Source organism: Salminus brasiliensis, unplaced genomic scaffold (genome assembly GCF_030463535.1).
Source record: "Salminus brasiliensis unplaced genomic scaffold, fSalBra1.hap2 scaffold_77, whole genome shotgun sequence".
Taxonomy (NCBI): domain Eukaryota; kingdom Metazoa; phylum Chordata; class Actinopteri; order Characiformes; family Bryconidae; genus Salminus; species Salminus brasiliensis.
The window spans coordinates 72,501-90,000 of record NW_027326706.1 but is presented as its reverse complement, the minus strand read 5'-3'; the positions used below and the strand labels follow the sequence as shown (position 1 = coordinate 90,000).

At 43.7% G+C, this 17,500-nt stretch overlaps 1 protein-coding gene across 1 annotated transcript in view; it reads right to left on the bottom strand.

Moving 5' to 3' along the window:
- Positions 1-3,826: 3,826 nt before the first annotated feature.
- Positions 3,827-17,500, bottom strand: part of msto1 (misato mitochondrial distribution and morphology regulator 1) — a 15,268-nt gene continuing 1,594 nt past the window's right edge. Inside the window, exons 2-14 of the mRNA XM_072672123.1 lie at positions 16,936-17,065; positions 16,144-16,213; positions 15,972-16,047; positions 15,703-15,766; positions 15,470-15,623; positions 10,651-10,765; positions 10,380-10,514; positions 10,010-10,162; positions 9,703-9,834; positions 9,284-9,468; positions 6,117-6,221; positions 4,859-4,968; positions 3,827-4,655 (exon numbers count right to left, since the gene is read on the bottom strand). Coding sequence (XP_072528224.1) covers positions 4,402-4,655; positions 4,859-4,968; positions 6,117-6,221; positions 9,284-9,468; positions 9,703-9,834; positions 10,010-10,162; positions 10,380-10,514; positions 10,651-10,765; positions 15,470-15,623; positions 15,703-15,766; positions 15,972-16,047; positions 16,144-16,213; positions 16,936-17,065 — 1,683 coding nt within the window. The 3' untranslated portion in view covers positions 3,827-4,401. The remainder of the gene's footprint in view (positions 4,656-4,858; positions 4,969-6,116; positions 6,222-9,283; positions 9,469-9,702; positions 9,835-10,009; positions 10,163-10,379; positions 10,515-10,650; positions 10,766-15,469; positions 15,624-15,702; positions 15,767-15,971; positions 16,048-16,143; positions 16,214-16,935; positions 17,066-17,500) is intronic.

Sequence of the window (17,500 nt, the reverse complement as noted above, 5' to 3'; positions counted from 1 at the left end):
AATCATAACCTTAACCCTAAACCTAACCCTAACCCAACCCTAACCCTAACCCTAACCTTAACCCTAGCCCCAGCCCCCAACCCTAAACCTAACTCTAACCCTAACCCTTAACCTCACACCTGTTCACTCCCTGCTTTACTGTAGCATTGGGGAGAGAGAACAGGTGAGCAAACAAGGCCAAGTAGGTCTAGAGGGTGTCCTGCTCAGTCTAGTGGCACACTCCTCACTCTGCTCGCCTCACTCTGCTCTCTTTAGGCCTACTACAGGACCAAAAGCCCGATAGCAATGCTTAACAAGCGCTGGCCCGTGCACTACCCTTGATCTTCCTACTCAACCATGCAGTCTGATGGATTGTAATGGGGGAAGTCATTGTACATAACAAAAACCTAACCCTAACCCTAACCTAACCCTAACCCTAACCCTAACCCTAACCTACCCTAACCCTAACCCTAACCCTAACCCTAAACCCTAACCCTAACCCTAACCCTAACCTAACCCTAACCCTAACCCTAACCCTAACCTAACCCTAACCCTAACCCTAACCTAACCCTAACCCTAACCCTAACCTTAACCTTAACCCTAGCCCCAGCCCCCAACCCTAAACCTAACTCTAACCCTAACCCTTAACTTCACACCTGTTCACTCCCTGCTTTACTGTAGCATTGGGGAGAGAGAACAGGTGAGCAAACAAGGCCAAGTAGGTCTAGAGGGTGTCCTGCTCAGTCTAGTGGCACACTCCTCACTCTGCTCGCCTCACTCTGCTCTCTTTAGGCCTACTACAGGACCAAAAGCCCGATAGCAATGCTTAACAAGCGCTGGCCCGTGCACTACCCTTGATCTTCCTACTCAACCATGCAGTCTGATGGATTGTAATGGGGGAAGTCATTGTACATAACAAAAACCTAACCCTAACCCTAACCCTAAACCCTAACCCTAACCCTAACCCTAACACCCTAACCCTAACCTAACCCTAACCCTAACCCTAACCCTTAACCCTAACCTTAACCCTAACCCTAACCTAACCCTGCCCTTTCTCCCCTTGGTCAACACATTCTTCTCCACCTTCCCCGTGGCTGTCAGATGCTCTCCGCAACAACCGTAGAGAGCTAAGACTGGCTGAAAGGAAGTGGCAGAAGTCACAACACGACTCCGACCTCCACTCCTATCAGTCTCTTCTCTCCAGGTTTAGAACGGAAGTTGCTGCCGCTAAAGCATCCTACTACAGGGGGAAACTGGAAACATCTGCATCTGACCCACGCAAACTCTTCACCATCTTCTCCTCTCTCCTCAACCCTCCTACTCCCCCACCTCCCACTACCCTGTCTGCTCCTTGTAGTCTCTCCACTGGCATTCCACAAGGCTCGGTTCTTGGTCCTCTTCTTTTCTCACTCTACACTCACTCTCTTGGTAAAGTGATCTCCTCTCATGGACTCTCTTACCACTGTTACGCCGATGACACTCAACTCATGCTCTCTTTCCCACCATCTGACACACAGGTTTCTGCCCGTATCTCAGCGTGTCTCACTGACGTCTCTTCTTGGATGGCGGCTCACCACCTCAAACTTAATCCCAGCAAGACAGAGCTGTTGTACATCCCGGGAACTGCTGGACCTAAAAACGATCAGGCCATCTCCTTTGAGAACTCACTGGTCACTTCCTCTACAGAAGCTGGAAGTCTTGGTGTAGTCATGGATGATCAGTTATCGTTCTCAGGTCATGTTGCAGTTCTGACTCGGTCCTACAGATTTCTCCTGTACAACATCCAGAGAATTCCACCCTTCCTCTCTAGAGAGTCGCCCAGGTGCTCGTTCAGTCTCTCATCACTTCCAGACTTGACTACTGCAGCTCTCTTCTGGCTGGTCTCCCTCTGCGCACCATCAGGCCCCTGCAACTCATCCAGAATGCAGCGACACGGGTCGTTGTTTAGTAATGTCTAAGCTTAGAGGTATCTTTTAATTATTGGTCTATTCTAACTACTAACTGCTAAATGCCGCAAATGTTAATGTAAATGTAAATGTAAAAAACCAGGACGTGAAATGGAAGTTATTATTATTATTATTATTTGGGCCTGTGGGCGGCGGCTTGTGATCGCCCTGGGGAGGGCACGATAACGAGGGCCTGACGCAGAACATTTACAGAAATGTCATGAAATACTTTTAAGGGATAGGGTTTACTGCCATAGGACTCACTGTTTGCATAGACATTGATAAATATTTAATAGTTACAGAAATGTATATATATATATATATATATATATATATATTATGTCTAAACAGATAATTTACAGAAAATGTACTTACAGAAACATTTTTTTAAATTTCTAAAATGCTTTTAGGGTTATCTTCTACATTGATGAAGTGCCATAAGACTCACTGTTCACATAAATTTGGATACATATTTATTACAGAAAAATTACACCTCTATCCTTACCCTAACTTACTAGGAATGGGGACTTGAGAGTACATCACATTTCATCTCTGAAATAGGTCTGGTTGGATTCAACCGGTGAGCCAGAGTACATAAGGAATAAATGTAGCTTTTAATGAAATACGATCAAGTTTCAACCCTAACCCAAGTTCCAAACTTATATAGCATAAGGTACAGTTCTCAACAAATAAAGGGAACACTAAAATAACATCCTAGATCTCAATGAATGGCATATTCCAGTTGAAAATCTTTATTCATTACATAGTGGAGTGCTGAGTACAAAATAACAAAAATGATCAATGTAAATCAAACTTATTATCCCACAGAGGTCTGGATTTGCTTTTATACTCATAATAACAGAGGAAAAGTAAATTACAGGCTGATCCAACTTCAGTGGAAATTCCTCAAGACAAGTTAAATGAGGCTCAGTAGTGTGTGTGTGGTCTCCACGTGCCTGTATGATCTCCCTACAACGCCTGGGCATGCTCCTGATGAGGTGGCGGATGTTCTGCGGGACCTCCTCCCAGACCTGGATTAAGGCATCAGTCGACTCCTGGACAGTCTGTGGTGCAGCGTGGCGTTGGTGGATGGAAAGAAACATGATGTCCCAGATGTGCTGGATTGGATTCAGGTCTGGGGAATGGGTGGGCCAGTCTTCAAAGCTTCAATGCCTTCATCATGCTGGTGTACTGGTCTGTCTCCTGGGATCTGCTCCATGCTCTGGACACAGCAAACCTTCCTTCAGCTCGCATTGATGTACCATTCTGGATGAGCTGCACTTCCTGAGCAGCACCTGCAGGTTGTAGACACCATCTCATGCTCCCTCTATTGGTGAGAACACTAACAAGGGCGAGAACTGAAAAGTGGTCTGTGGTCACCACCTGTAGAACCACTCCTTTATAGGGGCTGTGTTGCTAAGTGCCTCTCATTTCTACCTGTTCTCTGTTCTATTTGAACAACCGCAGGTGAACCTGATTCACAGTCAGTGTTGCTTCCTAACAGGACAGGTTGATTTCACAGAAGTGGGACTGACTTGGAGTTACACATTGTTGTTGAAGTGTTTTTGAGCAGTGTATTTCAGCAGGTATAAGACAACTTATTGAGGCTGTTCAGATGTCCAGTATGAGACCTGTTGATCAGCGACCTCTCAAGAAAACATCTACCGATCTGAACTTGGACTCTCCAAATAGGTAAAGAACAGCTGATGTCTTCAGTAAACATCTCTAGATAATTTACTGAAAGTTCAGATGCTGTTCCATTAGATGTTATTGAGAGTCTGATGACTTTTTCCACTCCAAATAAAGGGAGTTTTTAACTGCTGAGTTTTTATACTAGCTTTCTTTCTGTCTTGTTTCTAGTTTGGTGACTGGCTCATATCTGACCAAGAAATCAAACATAATTCAAAGCAGATTTTTAATAAAACACACAACATGGTCACACACACCAAACAGTGATATCCTCTCTATTATTCCTACACAGTGACCTCCCCTCGGTTACTCCTTCAGTGACCGTGTTGATCAGTGATCCAGTCCAAAATCCAGTCTGGACTCACCACCTCAAGACAGCAATTCTCAAGCAGATAGACACGGTCATGGTGTTTTCTTTATGCCTGAAGTGTCCCAGTTCTCAGCCCAGTCCCAAATAGAGCAGAAAAAAGTGCATTATATTAGTATGAAGCAAATGATCTTTGTGCTGAGCAGAGTGAAGTGGAACACAGCCCCCATCAGTGCTTCAGCTTCTCCATGCATTCTCATACAAAGCAGCTCAGTCTTACTCCATCTATCTATTCATTCATCAGTGCTGCCACTTCTTCTTCTAATTTTCCTTCTACCAGTCCTTCCATTACTCCATCCACACCTCCACCTGTCCGCTCCATCCATCCTTCATCGTCTTCCCTATCCCTCCATGCACATTCAGATGGACTGATCTGATTGGTCTTTGCAGCTCTGTGGATGACGTTGGTGATAACTAGAGCTAATCATCTTCCTCTTCTTCAGAGGAAGAGCGAAGTGTTCCTCCACTGTCATCACGGTAACGGGAGGCAAGACTGCGGAGTTGCTCGAGGCTCTCGGTGAAATCAGCAGGCTCAGGACCCTGGGAAAGAAAGCTGGGGGCCAGGCGGCGCAGATCCACCGCACTGCTGCACTTTTGCAGCTCTGCCAGCATCTGACCGACACCCACACTGGACTGGACACAAGTCAGAACCGGCAATGACGACACCGCCATGGCTGAGAGAGAGAGAGAGAGAGAGAGAGAGAGAGACAGAGAGAGAGAGAGAGAGAGAGAGATTGATTCAGAGAACACACTGGACAGCAGTAGAGGACAGTGTACACTCACCACATGTTTACACAAAGAGCTGCTTTAATCAATCATGAATTAAGTTGATTATTGAAAACAGTATTTATGGTGTAAAACAGAAATCAGTACTTGCCTGTTCTGGGAGTTTGGTTCTCAATTAGTCCCTGGGAGTCCAGGATTGGACTGAAAATCTGGGGGAAGGGAGGGGTCAGTTTACTGGGAGAGGACACCAGCTGCACTGCCCTGCAGAGACAAATACACACACACTTACTGTAGGGAATTGTTATGGTCTGTAGAATGTGTGCTTTTTGTCAGCCTTACCATCTAAACATGTCAGATAAACCACCATCAAATCAAATGTATTTGTATAGAGTGTTTTCTCCAGCTGGTTTTTCACAAAGCAGCTTTTTCAGGATCAGTAAGAGGACAAGAGATTAATAAATAATACATTATTGATAAAAATCACTGAACCTCCGAAACTTATATACTGCTCAGGTGTGCTGACATCTTCATAATATAATTCAATCATAGTAGTGATGGTCAGAGTAATGACGAGTAATGGTGGTAATAATGATAATAATAATAATCAGTTCACGTAAACGGCAACAGTTGTTAATATCATAGCCAATCATAATCACCAGAGATGAGATGCTACTCACAAACAGTTTTCAGGTAAAATTTCAGGATGAACCTAAAATGCACTCCAAACTTTTACAGGTAAACTTAACGTGACCTCCTCTAAACTTTTGAATGCCCATGTCCAACTGTTCAATGTTTCAGCTGTTCTCTAACAAGGAGATTAACAGCAAAATCCATGTGTTTGATCCATGAATCAACCAATACATTTCCTGCTTCAATTAGAACTGGTATTTAAACAGTAGTCCCCATCATGCTGTTCCAAAACCACACCTAACAACTGATTAACAGGACCTCGCCGTTGCAATACTTTAAACAGGATCTTCTCAGACGAAAATGGCCGCTGAGATTAGAGTGTCACAGAGAGGAATCAGCAGGGAGAGTCACCGAAAGGCATAAAAGTCCTTTGGTGACATCCCACACTGATGACCGCTTTACTGTGAACAGTGCCCTGTGGAACCTAACCCTTCAAAAAGAGTCAGAAGCCTCAGCAAAGTCGACTTGTGAACAGCATGAGACGTTGTTGTCAAGCCGTAATTGGGGGGAGATTTTTTGCTGGGGTATGCCCGCCGCTGCTGTTGGCTTTTGTTTCAATAAATTGTTTGAGATCACAGTTACATGCTTCTACTTCAATGCCCCACTTTTAGTGATAAAATCACCCAAAAGCCCAATATAACTTTCTGTGAGTAGTGTATGTAAAACCTGTACATATATGTGTGTGTGTGTGTGTGTGTGTGTGTGTGTGTAAAACTCACAGTGGTGTAGAAGGGTAGTGTGATCTCATGTACATATCTAGAACTTCCTCTCCTGACTGGGCACAGTGCAAGGGGCTGGCTGGCTCAGTGCCAGGAACCAATGGACTACAGGAAGAAGGAATGATAGAGTAATATATCTGTACAGTCGTAGCATTTATACCCCCCCATGCCACATATCATATCCCCCCCAATACCACATATCATATCCCCCCCAATACCACATATCTTTTCCCCTATACCACATATCATATCCCCCCATACCTCATATCATATTCTCCCCAATACCACATATCATATCCTCCCCAATACCACATATCATATCCCCCCCAATACCACATATCTTTTCCCCTATACCACATATCATATCCCCCCATACCTCATATCATATTCTCCCCAATACCACATATCATATTCCCCCCAATACCACATATCATATCCTCCCCAATACCACATATCATATCCCCCCCAATACCACATATCTTTTCCCCTATACCACATATCATATCCCCCCATACCTCATATCATATTCTCCCCAATACCACATATCATATCCCCCCCAATACCTCATATCATATTCTCCCCAATACCACATATCATATCCCCCCCAATACCACATATCATATCCCCCCCAATACCACATATCTTTTCCCCTATACCACATATCATATCCCCCCATACCTCATATCATATTCTCCCCAATACCACATATCATATCCCCCCCAATACCACATATCTTTTCCCCTATACCACATATCATATCCCCCCATACCTCATATCATATTCTCCCCAATACCACATATCATATCCTCCCCAATACCACATATCATATCCCCCCCAATACCACATATCATATCCCCCATACCTCATATCATATCCTCCCATATCTCATATCACATTCCCCCCATACCTCATATCACATTCCCCCCCAATACCACATATCATATCCCCCATACCTCATATCATATCCCCCCATACCTCATATCACATTCCCCCCATACCTCATATCATATTCCCCCCAATACCACATATCATATTCCCCCCAATACCACATATCATATTCCCCCCAATACCTCATATCATATTCCCCCCAATACCTCATATCATATTCCCCCCAATACTTCATATCACATTCCCCCCATACCTCATATCATATTCTCCCCAATACCACATATCATATCCTCCCCAATACCACATATCATATCCCCCCCAATACCACATATCTTTTCCCCTATACCACATATCATATCCCCCCATACCTCATATCATATTCTCCCCAATACCACATATCATATCCCCCATACCTCATATCATATCCTCCCATACCTCATATCATATCCTCCCATACCTCATATCACATTCCCCCCAATACCACATATCACATTCCCCCCAATACCACATATCATATCCCCCATACCTCATATCATATCCCCCATACCTCATATCACATTCCCCCCATACCTCATATCATATTCCCCCCAATACCACATATCATATTCCCCCCAATACCACATATCATATTCCCCCCAATACCACATATCATATTCCCCCCAATACCTCATATCATATTCCCCCCATACCACATATCATATTCCCCCCAATACTTCATATCACATTCTCCCCAATACCACATATCATATTCCCCCCAATACCTCATATCATATTCCCCCCAATACCTCATATCATATTCTCCCCAATACCACATATCATATTCTCCCCAATACCACATATCATATTCCCCCCAATACCTCATATCATATTCCCCCCATACCTCATATCATATTCCCCCCCATACCTCATATCATATTCTCCCCAATACCACATATCATATTCCCCCCAATACCTCATATCATATTCCCCCCAATACCTCATATCATATTCCCCCCATACCTCATATCATATTCTCCCCAATACCACATATCATATTCCCCCCAATACCACATATCATATTCCCCCCATACCACATATCATATTCCCCCCAATACCACATATCATATTCCCCCCAATACCACATATCATATTCCCCCCAATACCACATATCATATCCCCCATACCACATATCATATTCCCCCCAATACCACATATCATATTCCCCCCATACCACATATCATATCCCCCATACCTCATATCATATTCCCCCCAATACCACATATCATATTCCCCCCAAACCACATATCATATTCCCCCCATACCACATATCATATCCCCCATACCTCATATCATATTCCCCCCAATACCACATATCATATTCCCCCCAAACCACATATCATATTCCCCCCATACCACATATCATATCCCCCATACCTCATATCATATTCCCCCCAATACCACATATCATATTCCCCCCAAACCACATATCATATTCCCCCCAATACCTCATATCATATTCCCCCCATACCACATATCATATCCCCCATACCACATATCATATTCCCCCCAATACCACATATCATATTCCCCCCAAACCACATATCATATCCCCCATACCTCATATCATATCCCCCCATACCTCATATCATATTCCCCCCAATACCACATATCATATTCCCCCCAATACCACATATCATATTCCCCCCATACCACATATCATATTCCCCCCAATACCACATATCATATCCCCCATACCTCATATCATATTCCCCCCAATACCTCATATCATATTCCCCCCAATACCACATATCATATTCCCCCTATACCTCATATCCCCCATACCTCATATCATATTCCCCCCAATACCTCATATCATATTCCCCCCAATAACACATATCATATTCCCCCCAATAACACATATTTTTTCCCCTATACCACATATATCCCCCAATACCTCATATCATATTCCCCCCAATACCTCATATCATATTCCCCCCAATAACACATATCATATTCCCCCCAATAACACATATCATATTCCCCCCAATAACACATATCATATTCCCCCCAATAACACATATCATATTCCCCCCAATAACACATATTTTTTCCCCTATACCACATATATCCCCCAATGCCACATTCATAACCGCCATCACATCACAATAACATTCAAAATATTACAATTACCTGTTCACAACCTGAATTACAGGTTACTACCGTTACACCGGTCTACATTTATCTAACCGCTCTCGGCATGTCTGTCTGCTCTCTGGCATGTCCTGGTCACAGCTTCTTACCTCACGAGGTTCTGCTCCTCCAGCCCTCTGAGAGTCACCGACTGGCTGAAGCAGCGACCGTCAGCTTGCTCTGGACAGGCTGAAAGGGGTTTCCAAGGCAACACCTCACCACACGCTTGCAGGGAATCAGGGAGAGAACTGCCATGCATCATGGGAAACGGAACAGATCCATATGCACAGACGACCTGAGATTAACACACAGAACCGTAGTTCAAATCAGTCAAATCTGATCAGTTCAGAGTCTCCATATTAAACACTGTGATTTACTGCAGTATCCATCAGCCCAGACCCTCAGGTCTGATCCACAAACCAAACTATATCAAAAATATCTAATTAATACCGAAAACGAGGGGTGATTCTATAGTGTTTCTTCATCATCATCACATTACGGCCAGTGAGCCGCAGTGTACTGCTCTCACCTTTCTGCCTGACAGAGTCAGTGCATCTGCCAGCTGCCACATGGGGGTGCTGTTGTGCCTCAATCTGAAGGAAGCAGTCATGGTATCCAGTGCTAAAGCCAGAATAGAGCTGGAGTGATACCACAGAGAGGGCTAGAGGGGGCGAGAGAGAGAGGAGGCGAGAGAGAGGGCGAGACAGAGAGAGTGAGCGAGAGAGACAGACAGAGAGACAGAAGGAGAGAGAGGGACTCGTTAGAAAGGGGCATCTGGATCTGGATCTGGATTGGTCAGTTCAGTTTTCAGACCTGCTTTAAAAAACGACACTCACATCATAGTTAACCAGAGGAAATGCAATGGGTGGAGCTGGTCGTCGGCCCAGCCCGCCCCTCAGGGTCAAAGGGCAGAAAAAGGAGCTGTGATTGGCCATGTGGACGGTTCCCAGAGCGTAGTTCATCATGTGATAAAGCTCCTTAATGGGACTCTGTGTAAACACAGCAGATATGAGGATGAAAACAGTGACCTGATGATCAGCGGATGGAGAACTACAGAGAACCTATTCTTTATGTTCCATTTGGAACCCTCTCCTAATCAAGGTTCCATGTCTATTTAAAGCTGATCCAGGTGGAGGGTTTTAATGAGGAGCTGAGGTTATGCTGACTGTACTGGTGTAATATACTCATTCATGTTGGGTCACACACCGAGTCTCTGTGAGTGACAGGAGCCACGCCCCAGGTCAGGATGCCCCGCCCACCATAGGAATCCTGCAACAGTTCTGTGACCTTCGACCCAAAGCCTGAGAAACCATCAGCGATGTCACACAACACCTGGAACCCCTGCAGACAGACAGTAGGTGTGAAAGTGAGAAAACTGCCACTTTAGCGTGACTTTAGCTGGGCCGGGCGGCTTGAGCGGCTTGGTTGGAGTCGAGCCGGGTGTCTTTGGCTGGGCCGGGTGGTGTCGAGTGATTACCTGCAGGTAGTCACACTCCTCTATGAAGAAATGTAGCCTGTCTTCCAGCTCCTCGAGTACTGAGCCCTGCAAAAGCGCCTCTCCCTGGCCAAACACCTCCAAACGTGCAGACTCACTGCCAAAACACACACACACACACACACACACACACACACACACACAGTTGCCATATTTTAGTACAATGCTCTGGTCTATCGGTTAGAGACTGTATTGTAGCTGCTCCAGATGGAGCACGTTAACAAATCTCTACTTCATGTTTTAATTGATGGTGCAGCTTCCGATGTCCACTGTCATTTTAATCCGTTTGCTAAAAGAACACAAAGAGAAACGGCCCGTTTCTGAAATCTACTCAGACCAGATTAGAGTCTCCCTTTCCCAATACTGCATATAAGGAGTCAGGCACGCAGATTGCATCATACACTGTGTCAAAAACTTCCAGAACTCGTGAAGTCCAGAGTTGGTGAAAATGTTCCTTCAGTTTTACAGTTAATGCATATGGGGGGAATCTCTGGAAAAATCTTGTAATTTTTAATGTAATGTAATTTGGCCTTTGAGTAGTGAAGTCTATGGACTATTTTAAACTGTATCAAATGTATATCTCGTATTTTTTAAACACGTGTTGATATTCTCTTAAACTTCTTCAAATTGTTCATGGGTAATCTATACCAAGTTCCTCCATCCATGCTTGTTTGAGAGAGTTGGACTGAAGGACAACGTGATCGTGTAAGATGGTATAAAAAGCGGAAACCGTTCCTTTTGAATTTGGGCAGATAGAAAGAATCTTCTCCAAGGAAAAGTGGTTTGGCTTCAAATGCAGCTAAATGTGTCCTGGTAAAGTGCCAAATTTGTAAATATGCGAAATAAATGTGTAGAAGGAAATTTGCAGTTGTTGAAAAGAAGCAAAACAGTTGTCAATGTACAGACCTCTGTTTTTCCATTGAAAGAAGACCACATCCTTTAGTGCTGCTGGCAAGGCGGGAATGTGACATTCTGGAGTTTCTGTGTACATATTGGGCGCTTTTAAGTATATTTAATTTGTCTCCAGATTTTCAGGGTGTTATGGATCATGAAACTGTTGCTGTATAAAGATTTATGCGTTTGAATTGGACTATTAATTAAACTTCATATTGAGGTATTCTGACACACAGAACGTTCAGCTGCCAGCCAAGAGAGAATTTCATATTGTTGATCTGAAGGATGTTTTTACCAGAGAGAGGATGTTTAAATTGGCTGCCCAATAATAAACAAAACCATTAGTTTACATACATGCTTCTGAGAGATTCTGGCAGTTTTGTAATTTCATAGAAATGAAGTAATGAGACTGTTCAATTGTTTGAAGTAACGTTGTGGAAGAAAAGCACCTGCAGAACAAATAGAGAAACCGAGAAAGGACGACCATTTTAATGCCATTAATTCTGCCCACCACTGATAGAGAGAGTTTTCCAAACTTTTATGTTCTACTTTTGTTGTTTTTTGTTGTAATTTTGTTCTGCCAAATCACCTTCATCTGGTTTTCTTCTTTTTTGTTACCTCAATACTCAAGTATGTAAAATGTTCAGGAGCAAATTTTAATTGAACTTTAGAAATAAACTGCATATCAATCTTTTTACCAAGGGGCATCAATCCACTTTTGTCCCAGTTTATATTGTTGCCAGAGAAGGAGCCAAATGTATTAACTAAATCAAGCAAGGGAGTTCTCGAGGTCCTCGGATTTGATGGGAAACGCTGTGACTGTCTCGTTAGCTGGGATTGCCAAGGAGCATGAGCCGGAGAGCCGTGGAGAAAGGTGGAGAGTCAAGGAGGTTCATTTCACGGCAGCGAGTAGCAGTCAGTGAGCTGCTTAAATGCTCCCAACTCCCAGTATAGTGTAGTGTGTAGTGTAGTGTGTAGCATACTATAATGTGTAGTGTATTGTGGTGTGCAGTATAGTGTGTAGTACTGTGTAGTGTAGTATAGTATAGTGTGGTATAGTGTAGTGTGTAGTATGGTGTGTAGCATAGTATAATGTGTAGTGCATTGTGGTGTGTAGTATAGTGTAGTACAGTATAATGTGGTGTAGTGTGTAGTATAGTATAGTGTGTAGTATAGTGCGGTGTGTAGTACAGTATAGTATAATGTGGTGTGTAGTATAGTATAGTGTAGTATAGTGTGGTGTGTAGGGTAGTGCAGTGTGGTGTGTAGCATAGTATAGTACAGTGTGGTATGTAGTACAGTATAGTGTTTAGTATAGTGTAGTACAGTGTGGTGTGTAGTATAGTGTAGTGTAGTACAGTGTAGTGTGGTGTGTAGTATAGTATAGTACAGTGTGGTGTGTAGTATAGTATAGTGTGTAGTATAGTACAGTATGGTGTATAGTATAGTACAGTGTGGCGTGTAGTATAGTAGTGTGTAATATAGTGTAGTACAGTATAGTGTGGTGTGTAGTACAGTATAGTGTGGTGTGTAGTGTAGTACAGTGTGGTGTGTAGTGTAGTACAGTGTGGTGTGTAGTACAGTGTAGTACAGTGTGTAGTGTAGTACAGTGTGGTGTGTAGTACAGTATAGTGTGGTATGTAGTATAGTGTGGTACAGTATAGTGTGGTATGTAGTATAGTATAGTGTAATGTTTAGTACAGTATAGTGTGGTGTGTAGTATAATATAGTGTAATATAGTGTAGTACAGTGTGGTGTGTAGTATAGTGTAGTACAGTATAGTGTGGTACAGTGTAGTGTGTAGTATGGTGTGGTGTGTAGTGTAGTACAGTGTGGTGTGTAGTATAGTGTGGTACAGTGTAGTGTGTAGTATAGTGTGGTGTGTAGTACAGTATAGTGTGGTGTATAGTGTGGTACAGTGTGGTGTGTAGTATAGTGTAGTACAGTATAGTGTGGTGTGTAGTACAGTATAGTGTGGTATGTAGTATAGTACAGTACAGTGTGGTGTGTAGTATAGTATAGTGTGGTATGTAGAATAGTGTGGTACAGTATAGTGTGGTACAGTGTGGTGTGTAGTATAGTGTGGTGTGTAGTATAGTGTGGTACAGTGTGGTGTGTAGTACAGTACAGTGTGGTATGTAGTATAGTGTGGTATAGTGTGGTGTGTAGTATAGTGAGGTACAGTGTGGTGTGTAGTACAGTACAGTGTGGTATGTAGTATAGTGTGGTATGTAGTGTGGTGTGTAGTATAGTGTGGTACAGTGTGGTGTGTAGTATAGTGTGGTATGTAGTATAGTGTGGTACAGTATAGTGTGGTATGTAGTATAGTGTGGTATGTAGTGTGGTGTGTAGTATAGTGTGGTACAGTGTGGTGTGTAGTATAGTGTGGTATGTAGTACAGTGTGGTGTGTAGTATAGTGTGGTACAGTGTGGTGTGTAGTATAGTAGTGTGGTGTGTAGTACAGTGTGGTGTGTAGTATAGTGTAGTACAGTATAGTGTAGTACAGTAAAGTGTGTAGTGTAGTACAGTATAGTGTGGTTTGTAGTATAGAGTGGTACAGTGTGGTGTGTAGAATAGTGTGGTGCAGTTTGGTGTGTAGTATAGTACGGTACAGTGTGGTGTGTAGTACAGTATAGTGTGTAGTATAGTACAGTGTGTTGTGTAGTATAGTACAGTGTAGTGTGTAGTACAGTATAGTGTGGTGTATAGTGTGGTACAGTGTGGTGTGTAGTATAGTGTAGTACAGTATAGTGTGGTGTGTAGTACAGTATAGTGTGGTATGTAGTATAGTACAGTACAGTGTGGTGTGTAGTATAGTATAGTGTGGTATGTAGAATAGTGTGGTACAGTATAGTGTGGTACAGTGTGGTGTGTAGTATAGTGTGGTGTGTAGTATAGTGTGGTACAGTGTGGTGTGTAGTACAGTACAGTGTGGTATGTAGTATAGTGTGGTATAGTGTGGTGTGTAGTATAGTGAGGTACAGTGTGGTGTGTAGTACAGTACAGTGTGGTATGTAGTATAGTGTGGTATGTAGTGTGGTGTGTAGTATAGTGTGGTACAGTGTGGTGTGTAGTATAGTGTGGTATGTAGTATAGTGTGGTACAGTATAGTGTGGTATGTAGTATAGTGTGGTATGTAGTGTGGTGTGTAGTATAGTGTGGTACAGTGTGGTGTGTAGTATAGTGTGGTATGTAGTACAGTGTGGTGTGTAGTATAGTGTGGTACAGTGTGGTGTGTAGTATAGTAGTGTGGTGTGTAGTACAGTGTGGTGTGTAGTATAGTGTAGTACAGTATAGTGTAGTACAGTATAGTGTGTAGTGTAGTACAGTATAGTGTGGTTTGTAGTATAGAGTGGTACAGTGTGGTGTGTAGAATAGTGTGGTGCAGTTTGGTGTGTAGTATAGTACGGTACAGTGTGGTGTGTAGTACAGTATAGTGTGTAGTATAGTACAGTGTGTTGTGTAGTATAGTACAGTGTGGTGTGTAGTACAGTATAGTGTGGTGTGTAGTACAGTGTAGTGTGTAGTACAGTGTAGTGTGGTATGTAGTATAGTGTGGTACAGTGTGGTGTGTAGTATAGTGTAGTACAGTGTGGTGTGTAGTACAGTATAGTGTGGTGTGTAGTGTAGTACAGTGTGGTGTGTAGTATAGTGTAGTACAGTATAGTGTGTAGTATAGTACAGTGTGTTGTGTAGTATAGTACAGTGTGGTGTGTAGTACAGTGTAGTGTGTAGTACAGTGTAGTGTGGTATGTAGTATAGTGTGGTACAGTGTGGTGTGTAGTATAGTGTGGTACAGTGTGGTGTGTAGTATAGTGTAGTACAGTGTGGTGTGTAGTACAGTATAGTGTGGTGTGTAGTGTAGTACAGTGTGGTGTGTAGTGTAGTACAGTTTGCGTCACTCACCCATCATGGTTGTACTGGTGAATGACTGAAATTGTGCGAGGATGAAGGTGGAGCCTCAGGAAATCTGACCACACCCTCACACTGCCCTCCAGCATATAGGATTTCTGCACGCGCTCCAGTGCGCTGTTCACCGTTTCTATGGCAACAGCTCCCCCTGTTCCAGAGAGAAATTCCATCTGACATCACATCACCATTAAGGCTGACCGATGGTTTTACTGGTTTACTGACTTTACCTGAACAGCGTCCAGCTGCAGCTGCAGGGGGGCTGAAATCCGGCTCTGCTAACAGCTCTCCATTCTGCGCACACACACACACACACACACACACACAGACTCAGAATTAATTACATACCGTGTTTGATGGTTCTAGGTGGAAATGGTGTTTGGAACAGTTCTATAGAAGAACCTTTAAACGGATTTTTAAAGCATTGTTTTAGTGAAGATCAGTGAGCTTCAGAGGACCAAAAGAACGGAGGGGTGGGGGTGTAGAAGTCTGATCTTACGTCCAGTCTGTCCAGGTCCTGCAGGAACACGTTCTTATCTGGAGGACTTTCTTTATGGGTCATTATTTCGCCCTGCCTGAAAGTAAAATCAGACTGTAGACTCAGACCCACACAGATCAAAAATATTACCTCTTACTGTTAAACACACACACACACACACACACACACACACCATGTGAAAGCGCTCGAGTCCTGTCCCGTAGCATACAGACTGCCCTCCTGTTTCAGCGTCTGAAGACTTCCTGCAGAAAACAAAGATCAGGATTTCAGAACCGAGAGTTCTACTGTTTCCTTAAACAAGGTTCTAGAACAATCATCTGAGACCAAAAACACATTTACATACAGATCTAGATAACGTCAAAGTTAGAACACCCGTCCTCTAACTGAACAGTCAATCCGAGACCTCTGATATTTTCAGAGTTACACAGTTCAGCAGTGAAGCGCTGTGATAACGGTCCGCTCACATCGAACAGCAGGTCAAACATATGAAATCAGAAACGATGAGGGGAGACAGGCTTCCTCAATTAACATGACCTGAAAACTTAAACACTATACAGAAATGTACAGGGATGAGAGCACAGTGCAACGAAACGCTGGGAAACTGAACAGTTATTAAATATAATTTTAGAATAAAACAGTTTAATAATAACAACTGATTCACTGATTGAAGTCCAAGAGCTTTCAACTTGGTGATGAGTTTGGAAGAGATCGGCGTTACCCCAGAGCTGCAGTCCACACGCGCCCTCACCACACACACACACACACACACACACGCCCTCACCACCCACCCACACACACACACACACACACACACACACACACACACGTGCGCGCGCCCTCACCACCCACCCACACACACACACACACACACACACACACACACACACACACACACACACCACACGTGCGCGCGCCCTCACCACACACACGCGCCTTCTGTACGACCTGGTGGCTGCTGGGTTACCTTTAAGGTCCAGTGCAATCAGGCGTGGGGTGTAGGTCACATGACCCCCAAGAGTGAGGCCCTCCCTGAACAATACATCACTCTGCAGCTCCCCCAGAGGAAGATCCGCGTCATAACACAGAGACGCATCCTAAACAACCAGAGAAGTGAAAAAAGGAGAAGTGTGTGATCAGCAGTGCAGTCAGTGAGGAGTGTGTGTGTGTGAGTAGGGCAGTCAGTGAGGAGTGAGGAGTGTGTGTGTGTTTGAAGTCAGTAGTGCAGTCAGTGAGGAGTGTGTGTGTGTGTGTGTGTGTGTGTAGTCAGTAGTGATGGATGCTGGGAGGGATATTGTGAGGGGTATTGTGAGGGAGTGATATTGGGAGGGAGTGATATTGGGAGTGGTATTGGGAGTGATATTGGGAGTGATATTGGGAGTGATATTGGGAGTGGTATGCTGTTGCTGCATCGTTAGCAGTCACAGAGGATGAGCAGCTGTTTAGTTCATAACGTATCGAGATTCACTTACAGAGCTAATAAACAGATAAACAGGTAAACAGGTAAACAGGTAAACGGATAAACGGGTAAA